Raw genomic sequence first — 16,705 nt, 5'->3', positions numbered from 1 at the left:
AACAGAGATCATTTGAATTAAAACATACTTTGGGGCCTCCAATCATTAAGACTGTTTGAGTCTCTTTTCAATGCAACTTCTGCTGTGGAGACCAACAGTGAAATGACCCAGCCATCTTCAGATAGGTTGACTCCTGATGTCTGATGTTCTTTGGCTGTCTCATGTGTGTCTGTCTGTGGGTCCTTGGCACCCTTCCCTATATGTTATCCCCATTTGACAAATGGAGAAACAGAGGCTTGGAGAGGTGGAATGACTTCCCACTAGGAAGACACTAGACCTAGCAGTGCAGTGCCAGCCCAAGGTTTTCTTGGGAATCTGCCCCGGTCTGATCTTTGGCTCCTCAAAGGCTGCTGCTACCTTTCTTCTCTTTGGCAGCTCCTTAAGCAACCTTAGACATCCACGCCCATGATGGCACTTGGTTGGGGGATAAGGGGAGAAGAAAATGCTGCCTGGAGGATGGCCAGCTTCACTTTGTCACAAAGTTGTTGAGTTTCCGGTCTTAGGGATCAAAGAAAATCTTCCTCAAAGTGAATACTTGCTGTTAACTCCTCCATCTGCTGCCCTGCTTCCCAGGCTGCATCTCTGCCTGCCTGAATTGGACCCATTCTTCAAAGCCCAACCTAAATGCCGTCTCCTCCAAGGAGCCTGTTCTGATTTCTTTCTTCCTCCCAGGCTCCCTTCCCCCCGCCCCCCAAGCTGAGTATGAGCCCACTTTTTTTCTTTTCTGTTTTTTTAGCTTTATTTTTCCAAATTTTATTTTGTGCCAATTTTGAAAAAGTTAATTTAAATGCCTTCGTTTATTTTTTTTTTTTTAGAATGGCTTTTTTGTTTACAGAACCTTTTGAACTCACCTTTCTTGGAAAGAATTCCCCTACTTGTTGTCACTGTCAACATTTGGGCCATCTGGGTGATAAAGTGGCTGGCCTCTAGGAGCCTTTATCTGTAAAACAGAAATACCTACCTCAGAGGGCTGTTGTGAGGACTGAGTTAAAGGAAATAATGTATGTAAAGCCCAGTGTTAGGCACACAGAATGAGCTCAACACGTTAGACCAACGTTATCACCCTCAGGCATACACACAGACAGGCCTGTGGGCCCACACACAAATTTTACCTGTATATGTTAAGACACTTCTTCTTTCTACCTTATATAGTTATTATTTGTGTGTACTGTAGCTCCTTGAGATCCCTGGGTTACAGTTTGCTCTTGTCTACTAACCTAAAGGTTGATGGTTCAAATCCACCCAACAGCATGGTGAAAGAGAGATCCGGCAACCTGCTTCTGTAAAGATCACAGCCAAGAAATCCTCTAGAGCAGTTCTACTTTGTAACACATAGGGTCACCATGAGTCAGAATCAACAGCAGTGGGTTTGTGGGTAGGCTCCTTAGTGGTAGGGAAAATAGGATGCAGTGGAAAGAAACAGGATTTAGAATCAAAAGATCTAGTTGAGCCTCTATCAGTTGTGCGACTGAAGACAAGTTACTTCTCCCTGAGCTTTGGTTTGTTCCTCCATAAAAGGGGGATAACAATAAAATGTGCCTCATAATCTCCTCAAGCACATTAACAAAATAAGATAATGGATGCTTCAGGGCTTTAGAGTTTGCCAAGTGCTAATGTATTATAGCTCAATTGCCCTGTCTATTTCCCAGAAAAAGCAACGAGCGGGAATTTTGCTCCAGTGGTGGTGGTAGGTTCACAAATGCAGATTTGTTAAATGAGTAGCCCATTGCACTGCCTTCATTTGGTCTTCACAGTTTCCCTCTGAGGTAAGCTTTAATATGTTTTGGGTTAAATTATGTCCCCCAAAATACATGTTGTAAACCATCACCTCTATGCCTGTGGTTATAATCCCATTTGGGAATGGGCTGTCTTTATTATGTTAATGAGGCAGGATTAGTGTAGGGTGTCTTGAGTCAATCTCTTTTGTGATATAAAAGAGATTAAACAAGGGGCAGAGGACAGATGGGGTAAAAAGATGTCAAGACTCAGGGAGATCTCCAAGGAACCAGGAGACGGAAGCTGAAGAGACAAGGAAGGACCTTCCTGCAGAGCTGACACAGAGAGAAAGCCTTCCCCTATGAGCTGGCACCCTGAATTCAGACTTCTAGCTTCCTAAACTGTGAGAGAATAAATTTCTGTTTGTTAAAGCCACCTACTTGTGGTATTTCTGTTATAGCAGCACTAGATAACTAAAACAATATACCATTTCAAAGATGAACCAACTGAGGTCTAAAAAAAAAAAAAAAAAGTCTAAAGAGGGGGTAAAATGCTTCATTCATTCATTCAACAGTGATTTATATGATTACTATGTATATGGGACGCTCAGACAAAATCTCTGCTTTCAAGAAATTTGCATTTCAGAGTGGAGGACAGTCACATAAAGGTAAGTATAACACAAAGTGAAACATGAATTAGAGCTAATATTTACTGGGTGCTTACTAAGTGCCAGTCACTGTTATAAGTTCATGTTTTACTCACTCAATCCTCCCAAAAGTTTATGAGTTAGGTACCATTATTATCCACATTTCTCATATATCCACAGATGAGGAAACCAAGGCACGATGATTAATTCGCTCAAGTTTTCATAACTAGCAAGTGGCAGAGGCAGGATTAATACCCAGTGCCACAGGCCCCATTTTAGCACAAGGCTCTAGTATCTCTGATAATAAGGCCACACAGGGCCCTGAAATGAGACATCCAACTTATCCTGGGGTTCATGGTGGTTCGAGGAGGTTTCCTGAAGGACTAGAAATTAGCCAGGCAGAGAATGTGTGTGGGGAAGGCTGGTCATTCCAGGACGGGGTATGGTGTGGAGGCGATCAAGTCCTGGCAGGGCTTGGGCCCTGTAAGGAGGCTGCAGAAGCAAGCCAGGCCCAGCCTCGGAAAGAGTTTGGTTCCTATCCTAGAGGTAACTGGAGAGTTTAAGCAGAGGACTGAGTTGGCCACTCAGATATTTAGAAAGATCGTTCTGACAGCTGGGTGGATAGGAGGGGGGAGGAGGCTCTGAGTAATTCAGACTGGAAAAGGGCTGGGACAGAGGATAGGAGAGAAGAGAAATGTCGGAGGTGGAGTTTTCCAGATGGTGGTGATTTGGGGGGTGTTTTGTAAGAAGGAAGGGGCCCTGGTGGCGCAGTGGTTAAGCGTTTGTCTGCTAACTGAAATGTCGGTGGTCGGAACCCACCAGCAGCACGCGGATGAGAGACGTGGCAGTCGCCTACCGTAAAGATTATAGACTTGTAAATCCTATGAGGCAGTTCTGTTCTGACCTATAGGGTCGCTATGATTCGGAATCGACTCTCCCGCAATGGGTATGGTAAAAAGGAAAGGGGGCGCAATCTTGGAGGACACTCAGTTGCAAGCCCTAATTCAGGGGCGCGAGGGTAATCTGATCAAGTCAATTTTGGATGCGCACCCAGATTTTCTGGCGCCTGGTCCCGTGTGCTTTCATTTCTTCGCTCTCCCAACGACGATGCCAGCTGGAGGCCACCGGGGAACAGGCCTTTCCCGGCGCTCAAGGGAAGTGAGCGCCCCTCGGGCGGTGGCAGCGACGTGCAGTGCGCTATCCCGGGCACCAGAGGGCGCCCCCGAGCATGTTCGGGCCGCTCTGGCCCAGCTCGTTTCGGTGGCCGCGGAAGGTGACGTGGACACGGAAGTGGTAGTCGTCGCGGCTGCACCGGTGGGAGCGGGGCGCGGGACTCGGTGTGCGGTCGGCGGGCGGACGGGCTGCGGCGGCCTCGCACTGGCAGCGGCGGAGGTCGCAGGCGTTGTCGGTTGGGTGCGAGTTCGCTGAACAGACGAGCGGCTTCTCAGCCCCTTTTTCTTGCCGGTTAGAGTCCCGGAGCGGGGCCCGCTTAGCCGGCGTCACAATGACCAAGGCCAGTAGCAAGGGCGGGAGCCTCCGCGACAAGCTGGACGGCAACGAGCTAGACCTGAGCCTCAACAACCTCAACGAGGTCCCCGTCAAGGAGCTGGTCAGTACAGCCCCGCGAGTCCCGGGCGCCCACGCGCGCCTGGCGTTGGCCCCTGGGTGGGCCTCGTCCCTTCCCTTCCCATATTTTCCGCGTCTTTAAAACGAAGAGGGTGGTACTAGGTCCCCGGGAAGGCCGCGTCTGTCCCCAGTGTTCTAGTCGGGATGTACACGTGTCACTTTGGCGCAGTTCCAGGAGGGGGAGGGTTTGTCTGTCCAGCACTGGGCTTTTTACGGACCAGGAGCGAGTCTAACCCCATTTGGGGGGCTCCCACAGCACCCAGCTGTGTGCCCGGCCCACGGTAGGTTCCTCTGGAGCGGTTGCTAGATGTATTCGAGAATGAATGACCAAACAAATGAATGAATCGGTCTAGCAAGTAGGCCTCCTGGTACACTCGGGTGTGGCCCAGGACTGATCTTTTCTAGGAAGTCGGCAATCCCTGCTGGCTGCCCCATCCTTGAGCGGCGTCCCTTGAAGAGTGCAGATGTCACTGCTTGGTTGGCAAGGTCTCATCCAAACTGCTGAAATTGGCGGGAATCCTCCGAGGCTGCCGCTGCCCACCCCTACATCCAGCCTCACCCCACCCCTAGGAAACAGACCTGGAGTCCCAGGAATATTATACAACTGGGTCGATGCCAAAGTGAAGCCAAATCCCACATCCCCTGCCCTCTGCTCCCCGCCCTTGGATGACCCAGACTTTTCTCACTGCAATTGGATTTGTCTTCTGCACTTGGCTCAGTCTCCCCTCTACCGTGGCAGTGTTTTATGGTGTTTAGAAAGGGATTCCTGAGTTCAAATCCCAGCAGCATTGCTTAATAGCTGAGTGCCCTTGGCAAGCCTGTTGACCTTTACACCTAGGTTTCCTCCTTTATAAAATATGTGGGTAGTGTTTCCTGACTTACAGGGATGTTGTGAGGCTTGACTAAGATTGTACATATAATATGCTTGGCAGGTAGTGAATGCTGGTGCACATAGCTATCAGTATGGTGCTTCTCCCATGGTAACATGTCAAACTTGAAGTGATCAACTTCATTCTTGGCACTTTCTGACACTTGGAAAGTCCAGCTTGGCCTAGAGTCCTTAACTGAATGTTTGTCTCCTTCCCACTCCAGGAGAACGGCCACCCTTGTGTCAGCCTGGCCCTAGGATGGCTGTCTAAAACCTTGGGAAGTCCAGGCAGATGGACGGAGCAGCATTGCCCCTAGGGAGAAAGAAGTTCCGTTTTGCTGAGCCTCCCCAGCCCTGAGCACCACAGGGAGAAGGAGATGGGCCGTGAGGGCCTCATTTTCACTTTGGCACTCGCTCATTTAGTCGTTCATACAGTCATGATTCAGCCAGCACATGTATGGAGTGCCTGCTCTGAGGAAAGCCCTGAACTGGGGGACGTGGGAGTTGTAAAGCTGTAATGTAGGCAGTCCCTGCCGTGAAACCTAATAAGGGGGATGGTCCACACATACAGAATATTAAGTATGAAGTGGTAGGGGCTACTAGAGAAAATGTTTAAAGTGCTGGGGAGAATTTCTAAGAATCTAAGTTCCTTTCTTCCATGTTCCACAGCCTAAACCCCTGTCTGTCGCATCGTTCCCTAGATAGTTGTTGACTGACTCATTTCCCCCCTCTCCTATCCCCAGGAACATTATACAGTACTTTAGTGGCATCCTTTTTCTTTTTTTTATAAAAGGCCTTTCTTAATCTCGGGAACTTTCTCAGAAAAATGCTTCATTGGCAAATGTCGCTTAATCATTCCAGGTGTTAGTTTGACCTGTTTTTCTCATTATCTTTCCTAGGCTGCTCTCCCAAAGGCCACCATTCTGGATCTGTCCTGCAATAAACTCACTACTCTACCGGTAAGATTGGCAAGCAACTGTGACTCCTTCTGGAGCCCTGGGTGCTGCCTTTTCCTATTTGGGGTTTGTGTCAGAAGGCTTACATTCTGGGTAGGTTGTTCCTAAATCCAAGTGGAGGTGGGGTGAGGGGATTGGTCTCAGTGGGAAGAGTAGAGTGGGATCCCGCAGTGAGACACTGTGCCACAGAAAACCCAAGTCAATGGGATGCTAGCTGAGTCACTACTTGGGGTCATGCTATTTCTGCCTTATTTTATTCCTTTGAAAAATATATTACCTCCTTATTACATCGAGGGGACTAGAGATCATTTTGTACGTTGCTCTGCATTTCAGAGAGAAAGCTGTTAGTGAACAGTTTCATTATGCATCTTTTGAAGAGGAACAGGAAGGAATGTGTTTTTTTGGAACTACCTGGTCATTATCCTCCCAAGGAAGGACTTGAATTACTTGAGATTTGCTACTTTTTTCTTTGGCACACTCAGTTTCTGGCCAAATCCTTTTGATTTTGCTTGTATAGCTTCTCCCAGCTCTCCTTTTGCTCCACCTGCGTTGGTCTGGATTCATTCAGCCCCTCAGCCTCTCCTGGGTAGTGGCCAGTCTCTCCTCCACAGCAGTGCTCTGTCACCGTCACGCCCAAAGTGGGCCGTCAGTGTGGCCTTTCCCCTGGCTACTCTGGCCACCTCACTCCTTGCATGTACTCTGGGGTTGCTTCCTCCCAGGCTCTGGTGAAGGGACTGAGTCTCAGAAGTTGGCAGTTTCTTTACTGGCTCATTAGTCCACTCCCTTCTCAGTATCCTCCCGGGCCTCACTCACTGTTGATCATCAAGGACTGCTTCTGCCATTCAAAAAGTGTCTGAAATCCCACTTCTTCAAGGGAATATTTTGTATGTAATTAAAGGAGAGCGGTTCCCAGCCTCATGCCTGGTGTGCACCTTGCCAGGGGGCCATCCCCCCCCCACCAGCTGTGCGTCTCCATCTAAGTCTGTCCCTTGTCCGCGCCTCCCGTCTAACTCTGCAGTGCAGATCTGCTGGCGTTTGCAGGTCCCCAGGGAGCGTGAACAGTGCCTCATTAGCTGAGAGTGTACCATCACCTGCAGATGGGAACTTAGCAGAGGTTTAATGACAAGGGGGGTGTTTTGGTCTATGCCAACAAGAGCCAGGATATGGGTGGGATGGGCCCCAGGGCATTCAGTCAGTCAGTCAGTCAGAGAACATGCACTGAGCGCCTGTGCTGAGTACTGTGCTAGGTGCTGTGGATAACAAAGAAGACTGGGGACCCAAGGTGTGCCTGGTCTCTAGGAGAATGGAACCCACAGTATGTTTGGACAGATCCTTTGAAAGGTGACCACAGGGTGCTGTGGGACGTCAAAATGGGTCCCTAATCCCTAATCACTCCACTAAAAATGTAGAGGGTGGGTTGGTGGGAGAACAGAGGAGGAAGGAACAAGCACTAGTGCGTACTCTAGGCCACCGTGCTAGGCCCTTTTACATACAGCATCTTGTCAGTTACCACCAGGTGTGGACACTTGTATATGTTGAGTCATTCATTCAAGTGGCTGGTAAGAGGCAGAGTGAGGACTTAGGGGCCTCTGACTTGAAGGCTTCTGGGCTGTTCTACCAAAGTCAGCCCAAGGCTTAGGTGTTCTCTTTTTGGATCCTAGTCAGAGTTCTGTGGTCTCACACACCTAGTGAAGTTGGACCTGAGTAAAAACAAGCTGCAGCAGCTACCAGCAGACTTTGGCCGGCTGGTCAACCTCCAGCACCTGGATCTTCTCAACAACAGGCTGGTCACCCTGCCTGTCAGCTTTGCTCAGCTCAAGGTAACAATTCATGAACCAATGGTTCATGGCCAGGTGTGGCAAAGGGCTTAGGAACTGACGGGGCGTGGCTGTGAGAAAGGCTGCAGAAATACCACCTTGTTTGCAGTGCCCCAGGTGGTTATTCCCTGCAGCCGGAATACAGATGGGCTTTCTTCTTCCTCATTTTGTTCCACCCTGAGGGCTTGTATCTGTGAAGTCGGGCTTAACCAGCCTCTGTGCCCATCTCTTTAGAGCCTGAAGTGGCTGGACCTGAAGGATAACCCCCTGGATCCTGCCCTGGCCAAAGTGGCAGGTGATTGCCTGGATGAGAAGCAGTGCAAGCAGTGTGCAAACAAGGTAAGCCCAACACTCGCGGGTGTCTCCTTCACACGGTCCCCAGGGCCATCCTCTCCCTCGGCTTGTTTTTCCCTCCCAGGACACCTGTGACTGTGTGTTGATTAAAGCACTACAGTCTCAGTGAAAAATGTCCACTGTGAGCATGTCGAGTAAAGAGACCTTTGTTTCTGCATTTACTTCACAAGTTCTAGAACAACAGCCTTCTGCTCTATTGCAGGATCTTGCATGATCCAACACTGTACTGTGTTGACTGCTGTTTTAATGAGACAAGAGGGTTAGGAGCTGAGGCATTTCCGAGTCACAGTTAATGCAGGAATTTTGATAATAAAGCTGATCAGATTTATAGTTAATAGCTGTAAACAGACACATCCTGGGCAGATCCGACATGGGAGTGAGGCACTAAGGTCAGCATGGGAGGCACACATTGGCAGTGGCCAGCTACCCTGAAGATGTCTTAGATCTCTCAGGAGGAACATTACAGTACTGTACCCATCTCTCACTCCAACTGCAGTCATTCTCCCTCCATCTTTGGGATAGATTGCTGCTGCTTCAGCTGAGCACCAGATGACTTACTGGCTTTGTTTAGAGAGCATGTTGAACAAAATGGACTTTAAATGCTAGAATTAATGTAATGTAAGTGTGTATATGATGGCTTTCTACTATGAACGCCAAGAGTAGTGGCTTTCTTACCATTAGCTCAGGGCTTCTTCCGCCAAGTAGCTGAGGCGGCAGTCTAGCCTTAACTGGGAATGGTACAAGTAGTCAGTGAAACCCTGTTTTGAAAACTTGGTGCTTTAGAAGCGATGTCTATGCCGAAGATTAAATAGCTACCGTCGATCACTTTTCCTTTGTCCTACACATTTACATGCATCACTTAATAATCCTCATAAGCCTGGAAAGTAGGTATTACTCCCATTTCCCTGACGTGAGAAGCCCTTAGCATGCACATACCTTTCATTCACTCACTCATTCCTTCATTCAGCAAGTAATATGCTGAACCATAGGAAATTGCTGATACTCCAGTTTTTGACCTACAAAAATACTTTTTTGGATGCAATGCCTTTTGTACTTGAACCTGTCTTCCAGACAACGTTCCTGACAGCACTGTGCATTGTAATGTGGAACCAAAGCCATGGTCCCTGGCACCGAAGCCCCAAAGCCTTAGCTGTTTTCTCAGCCAGTCTTTAGGCATTTTAAAGGGTGGTTTAGGCCAGTCAGAATGAGATCGCTTGGGCCTAGGAGTTGTTTAGGTCTCACCAGCTCTGACCTCGTGGCCAAGTGCATTAGGCATAGTAACTGATTACCTTGGTGCACAGCAGAGCACTTTCTAAAAACAATTTGTAGTTCAACGGTATTCATCAAGTGCCTGTGTGCTGTGCACTGGATTGGGTCGATAAAAATCTACCCTTGAGGAGTTCATAGTTGAGGATAGTTTTCTCCCATTTCTGAAATGCCTGTGTTTTTAGGTAGTTAACTCCTGATGGTGGCAACTGTAGCAACAAGGTAAAAATGGACATTTCTTAAACACCCTAGCTCTTTAGCCAGCTACACACCCACTAAAACTAACTGAGTGGTTGTTGCGTATTTAATTTTAAAAAGTTCATAGTGAGACAGGGACTTTGCGTTGGGCTGCCTCCTGCCATCGTGCTTAACCTTCCTTCTGATCCTGCCACCCCTTGTTGAGTAGCTGTTTTTGTAGTAAGCTTGCCACCCTTCAGAGAGGTGCCAGCAGGTCAAGGCATACATAGGCTACTCAGGATAGAGCTCCTCGTGGCTGCAAACCAGGCTTTTGAGGGGAGCTGCTTTGCTGTCCTAAGTTAGACTTGTTCAGGTTCTCTTTTTAATTCCATAAAGAAGATAAAAAAATAGAGAACATATAATGCCAAGGATTATGTAAAAGTTATATTATTTAATTTTCACACCAGACCACAGCAGTATATCTTATCTCCATTTTCCAGGCGAGGGACCAGCTCAGAAAGATCAGATAACTTGCCAAGGTCACACACATGTTACAGTCAGGATTCTGTTGGGCTTCAGGCTTATACTCTGTCCCGTACAGCCGAGGAAAAAAGAGGCGTGCCCCTAACCATATCCATAGTGAGATCTTTATGGCTGTTTTAGTCAGAAATCCTCATGACTAAGCTGACAAGGACTTGGGGGCTTGGGGTGCCGAGTGCATTTGTGCAGTGTTTGGACCAAATGGCTCTTTCCCTCCTTTCTCTCTGCATGTATCATAGGCCCAGCTGGAGTTAAAAGCAGCTTAGTGTAGTGGAGCAAGCTCTGATCTAGGGACTTCGAAGCCCTGCCTTTGGGTCTTAGCACTGCTACTTTCTAGGCATGTGAAATGGACAAATCACCCTAACAGAGTCTTGGTATTCTTCCTTTTGAAATGAGAAAATCTGTCCAGTCATTCATCAAGCATGTTTTAAGTGCTTCCAATTAGCTAAACTATGAGCTTAGTCACTTGGGATACCTGCCCTTAAGGAATTTAGTCTTATGACTGAGACAGGTTAGTTGGGAGCAGGGGCCCTAAGGTATCCAAAGGAGGGGAGGTCAGAAAAGTACCTCGGAGGAAGTGCTCTCTGCCTGTCAGAAGGAGCTGCTGACAGGATTATATGAAAAAATGTGTGTAGGAGCGATTGTAAATGGTGGAACAATTCACAGTTGGCATTGTTTCCCAGACTTTCTTCTGACAGCTTTAGTGAACTGGGCTCCTGTGACTCTTCTCCGATAATGTTGGCCCAGCAAGTTAGGACACAAAGGTAGGGTTAACTCCATTAGCTCTGCATTGCCAAAGGGGCCTGTTTTCTAGCAAAGACTCCCCTGAGCAAACGTCAGCTGGGACAACTACTAGGCCGCATTTGAGTTATGATGATATGCACTTAGGACCGTCCGTGGTTGTTTTTTAACGTTTATCGTTAGTAATATATACTTCGTACAGTGTTGTAGTATGTAATTTGCTGATGCTATCATTCTCATGCCAACCCCCAAAGACAATAATGATCAGATTTATAAAGATACTGATAATAAAAGGCAATGATAATGCAAACTAAAAAAAGAGGTACCCGACTTACATGAGAACCGACTTAGGACAGAGTCATTGGAACAGAACTCTGCGTTAAGTCAGGGACTACCTGTTCTTTGAGTCCTTCAGAACCTTCCTCCCCCTTCGCAGGTGTTACAGCATATGAAGGCGGTACAGGCTGACCAGGAGCGCGAGAGGCAGCGGCGGCTGGAGGTTGAACGAGGTAGGTGGCCAACCCTCTTCTAGTCACCTTACAGGCTTTTCACCCAGCCAGCTGATCCTGATGCTTCAGGGGCTAGAATCTATAGAAGAGACTTGAAGAGCGCTGGGAAGCAGTGTGGTAGCAGACGTGCCGTCCTTCTCTGATGGACTGCTGCCTCTAGGCCTGGCTTGTATGCTGACCTCCAGTCATACCAGCTGCTTGGCTCTCATCTCCAGATGTTCATAAACCAAACCAAACTCGTTGCCATCAAGTTGGTTCCAATTCATAGCAACCCTAAAGGACCGAGTAGAACTACCCCACGGGTTTCCACGGCTGTAAATCTTTACAGAAGCAGACTGCCACATCTTTCTCCCATGGAGTGGCTGATGGGTTTGAACTGCTGACCCTCCGGTTAGCAATTGAGCACTTAACCACTGTGCCAACAGGGTTCCCTGGAAAGTTCATAGGCATCTCAAATTTAACATGGCCCCAACAGTTCCCTATACCCCTTCAGCACCCCCCACCTCAGTGTTCCCTCATAATAGGAAATCACCATCCATACAGGTATTCAAGCCTGAAATCTGAAAGGTGTTCAGTTCCTTTCTTCTGTTCCCATATCCAGTCTGTCAGCAAGTCCTCTATCTGAGCATTTCCACCTCCACTGGCACCGCTGTAGCTAAGCCTTCCTCCTGTGGACGAGTGTGGTGTCTCTAACATGATGTCCTGTCTCCACACACATCCATTCTCCACACAGTAGCTGGGAAGAACTTTTTAAAAACTTAAATAAATGATGATGCTGTTTGCTTAAAACACTAATAGCTTCCCACTGAACTTGGGATGAAATTTAAACTCAGTAACATGGCAGGCAAGTCTCCGTATGAGCTAAGGCTGCCTGCTTCTCTGGACTTGTTCCATGAATAAGGGAAACAGTGCCATAAACTTTAGCCACAGGAGTCTCTCTGCTGTTCCTTACACACACCAAGCAGTCTTGCTTTAGGGGCTTTGGTTCCAAGGTTTCTTGTCTCCTCAGATCTTCACTTGGCCGGCTTCTTGTAATCCCACGTTTCTTCTCAAATATCAGATTAACCTCAACCCTTTTGAAACTGTCCAGATTAGAATTATCAACCTGCCATCCTCCATCATATCCTCTCTTACTTTCACTTTGGCACATATCAACTGTCTTCTGTATTTGTTCACCCGTTTATCATCTGTCTCTCTCTAGAAAGTAAATGACTTAAGAGTAGTTTACCTAGCTTCTTCACTGCTGTATCTCAAACACTGAGAGCAATGCCTGGCACACAGTAGGCAGCCCACTGTCTGGTTGGCTGGCTTCTCAGCCCTCTCACTGTACAGTACTGAGTCAGGCAGTCCCTGAGGTCACAACACCTGAGCTACGAATGTCCTGTACACGTACATGGCTGCTGTGGCAAAAGACGCTACGCGTACTCTGAGCACGGCTGCTTTCACTTCTCGAGCACACGTGCTCTCTAGAAGCTGGGTGTAGTGTGTCCTTGGTATTCTTGGTGCTCAGCTGGAACTTGGCTCATGTTTATATAGGGACGCAGTGGAAAGCTACAGTACTCATACTTCGACTATTTAACTACCTTACGACTTGAATAGGCTTTTAAGCCCTAAAAGGACATCTAACCACCGTTTGTGGCATTCTGGCTTTGGAAAAATGTATTTCAGACTTGCAAATAACTAATGTGGAGATGCATTTTAAGAACCCAGTAATTTTTAAGTTGGGTACTACATGTAAGCATACGTGAGCTATTAAGTAAATTTCAATGTGCTACATATATTCCTGAGTGGAAATCTAGAGATTACTTTCTGACAAACTTGGTCTCACCTTTTCGGTGAAACGTGTAGAAAAACATTTCCATTCTCTCTACCCCGAAACTTCAGTGTGTGCTTTCTCTTCTTACTTGCTTGCCCTTGTCATGCCACATTCATTCTTAAGCTTGGGAAGCCAGGAATCCCATAGACTCAACACTTCCATTGTTTCTTCATATCTGAGTTCTACAAGGCTGTCAGTTGCCATGCCTTATGATTATTATCTGATTCTAGAGGAGCACTAGACTTACCAGCCCTGCCTTAGCCCCCGCTTGTTGTAGGTACTCTGATAGCTCCACTGCTGGAGCAGGAGCCCATTAGTAGGAATCCAGTCAGCAAACTCTGAGAGCAGCTTATTGTGTTTTAGGGAGGGCTTACTTCCTGGAGAGCAGAAAGACAGCTTCTTTCCTTTTAATTTTTCTTATGTGACCCATGGCGTAAGGGAAAAGAAGGCTGAATCCATTCTTTCAATCACTTGGGGAAGCAAACTGGAGGGTGTGTGGGAGAGAAGTCATTTCGGGTGTGTTTTGGTGTAGAGGTGGAGAAGAAGCGTGAAGCGAAGCAGCGAGCCAAGGAAGCTCAGGAACGGGAATTGCGGAAGCGGGAGAAGGCAGAAGAGAAGGAGCGTCGGAGAAAGGAGTACGATGCCCTCAAAGCTGCCAAGCGGGAGCAGGAGAAGAAACCTAAGAAGGAAACAAATCAGGCCCCGAGTAAGTTTTCTGATAAGCATTCCAGCAGCAATACAGTCAAGAGACTTACATTTTCAGGCATAGATGAGTAAACTTGCAAGCCTTAGTCAAAATAGGCTCTTAAAGCTTGGGAATAGCCTGGGAGGGTTTGAAGACCAGGCCCTGGGAGTTTGGGCACTGGAGATGGGGACTCCTAAGGAGCAAGTGGCTGACTGGTTTGTCCCAAGGCCAGACTTGTGTGCAGGTGTCCTGTCAGATGTGGCTCCGAGCAGTCCCAGAAGAGTGGCCACACTGTTTCTAAGGGTTAGGTTCTAAAATCACTGAGGAAGGCAGAGATCCCATGTGGTCAGATTACCCTTAACGTCCCTCACGCCAAGGATGGAGTGCACCGTGTGGGTTTTCAGTCTATGGAACAGTCTCTCGCTAAGGCTAGTGCCGCCTGTGGTTTTTTTTTGTGTTGGAACAAATCTATCTGCCTGAACACCAGAAGACTCACTTGGCTGCGTTTAAGAAACCATGTTGTATGAAAAACACAGTTTATGTCCAGTTATGAATATGTCCAGCTGGGTTTGCTTAAATCAAGTGCACGTAGTGATGTGGCTCCCTGTACAAGGGAGGATCGTATGCCCTCCGTGTCAAAAGGGACCGCTGAGGAGAGGCACCCGAAAGGGAAGGAGCTCTGCACAGAGGGTGGAGGCCTGAGTCCCCGGCCCTCCTCGCGCTTACCTCCACCAAGCTGCCTAACTTCACCTCCTTTTTGTTGCCTGTGTAAAGTGAGGACGTAGGTATGCCCACTTGAGGGTAGTGGTAAGGATTACATGAGAAAATCTTACGTGACAAGACCATGCAGTTCTTGGCATTGTGGACACTCAGGCAGGCTTTTAACATTTTTGCCTAAAAATCTCAAAATCAATTTTTCCTAATTTCAAACGTAATATATGTTCATTACAGAGAATTCTGAAGTTACGTAAGAAGGCTTATGTATTTCAGGAAACGGCAATCACCTGTAATTCCCCACTCCCAGCCATAATCACCTTTTTACAGGCATATTATAGTGACGTTCACAATAACATCCATACGGCTCGAGCCCATTTCTCCAAATTGGCAGCCTGATGCCTCCTGATAGGCCTCTCCCCTGTGCCCTGGAGAGGCCTGGATCGTCACTATGATAAGAGAGGAGAACTTGGGGGCCCTGGGGACTGTGTGGAGGAGCCCCAGTTTAGGATGTCCTCCCTTGGGATCTGAGGGAGAAGGTTTTTGTGTTTCAGCCTCAGGATAGCCAAGTTTTTAAGAGAGCAAGTATTCTTACAACAGATTCCTTTCAGGGCTTGGGAGTCTTGTTTGAGAAGAGGGGCGTAAGTGGATGTGCACCAAGGAGACTAGCACAGGTGAACATAATGCAGGTCTCCTCAAACAGACCTTTTTATGTCTCTGGCTTTGTCCCTCCAGAATCAAAGTCTGGCTCCCGCCCCCGCAAGCCACCACCCCGGAAACACACTCGGTCCTGGGCTGTGCTGAAGCTGCTGCTGCTGCTGCTGCTGTTCTGTGTGGCAGGCGGGCTGGTGGCCTGTCGGGTCACAGAGTTGCAGCAGCAGCCCCTCTGCACCAGCGTGAACGCCATATACGACAGCGCGCTCCAGGGTCTGCGCCGCCACGAGATCCTCCAGTGGGTCCTCCAGACCGATTCTCAGCAGTGAGCTTGACCTCGACACTTGCTGCCTCCCCAGCCTTGGAGCTTGGATTCCTATGGAATTGGGTTCTGCTGGACACAACCTCTTTTTAGCGTCAGACCTACCTGCCATCATCAAATGGCTGCCGACTGGTACTTGAGACCTCCTCTTTGTAGGACTTCTTTATTCCTTAGTCAGGGTTCCCTGCTGGAATAAGGAAAAATGGGAGGTTGGGGGAGTTACCTGCATGCCTAAAGGAATAGGCCTGGGGGTGGGGAGAGGAAAAACATAGCCTTTTCTAGTTATACAAAGCTGTGTAAAGGCAAGGTTCGTTTCTACTAAATGGTCAGCTGTCACTACATTTATACTTTTGTATGTCACAAACCCTTTCTTTCGCCCCACGTTGGGTACCTGGGCAGGTCAGGAGGCAATGCGTTACTGGGGACCAGGGGGCGTCATCATACTCAGAGCAAATCTGGCCTAAATTGGGGGGAAGGCCTGTGTGCCTGTTAAGGACCTCAGACATTTCTTAGGCATTTAGTGACCTCACAAAATCCCAGGCTGTGAAAGGGACTTCAAGACCATCCAGTCCAAAGTGACACTTTCAGGCAGGGAAACTGACTTGCCTACAGTCTCACAGCTACTTTGAGGCAGAACTGGTTTCTCACTCCAGTACCCTCTTATTCCTTGCCTTCATTTTTGCCTCCTTTATAACAACCTGAGAGAAGAGAACTCATCAGAATTGTGTCTCAGCCAAAGTCTGGAATCTTTCATGGTACACATCCGTGACTCACAAATAGAAATCTCATAGCCGTGAGGGTCTTGGGCAGCTCCTGTGGAGTCTTGCCACAATTTACGAGGCTTCCATAAAACAGGAATTTTAGAGCATTAACTCCCTGATTGCCAGTAACAAGGAGGCAGGTCCTTGCAAAGCCACATTGTCTATGACATCTCTATTAGTTGGTGTGACTAAATACCTCAGAGGCAGCCTAAAAACCCTGCTTCACAGGGACTGAGAATTGTCTGATTCTAGACGTATAACTATACCTACTCTATGAAGGGAAACAAGTGGCATCCTGGAGCTTAAAAGCGGGACGTTACTGTAACGACTAGCACAAACAAGGGCTGGGCTGACCAGTCTCTGCCAGATTAGGCATTTTCTTGCTCTGTGACCTCCTTTGCCTCTTCTTTTTCACAACAGCTGGATGAAGGGATCAGAAATGACCATGTCATGGTGCTCATTCACTGAAAGTTCCTGACCACCAACTACTTGCCTCTCCTAGAGAGAGCAGGCCCCTGTTACAGTTCACAGAGAAGG

General features: G+C 47.9%; 1 protein-coding gene across 1 annotated transcript; it reads left to right on the top strand.

Annotated features, from left to right (window-relative positions):
- Positions 1-3,686: 3,686 nt before the first annotated feature.
- On the top strand, positions 3,687-15,752 carry LRRC59 (leucine rich repeat containing 59). Its single transcript, XM_003414636.4, has 7 exons — positions 3,687-3,971; positions 5,756-5,815; positions 7,474-7,632; positions 7,864-7,968; positions 11,144-11,216; positions 13,565-13,738; positions 15,167-15,752. The coding sequence occupies exons 1-7, from the start codon at positions 3,867-3,869 to the stop codon at positions 15,412-15,414; spliced, it is 924 nt and encodes a 307-aa protein (XP_003414684.1). The 5' UTR covers positions 3,687-3,866; the 3' UTR covers positions 15,415-15,752.
- The last annotated feature ends 953 nt before the right edge of the window (positions 15,753-16,705 follow it).

This window comes from Loxodonta africana, chromosome 18 (assembly GCF_030014295.1).
Source record: "Loxodonta africana isolate mLoxAfr1 chromosome 18, mLoxAfr1.hap2, whole genome shotgun sequence".
Lineage (NCBI taxonomy): Eukaryota > Metazoa > Chordata > Mammalia > Proboscidea > Elephantidae > Loxodonta > Loxodonta africana.
Note: the sequence above shows the minus strand (reverse complement) of the source record. Positions and strands in the feature narration are given on the sequence as shown.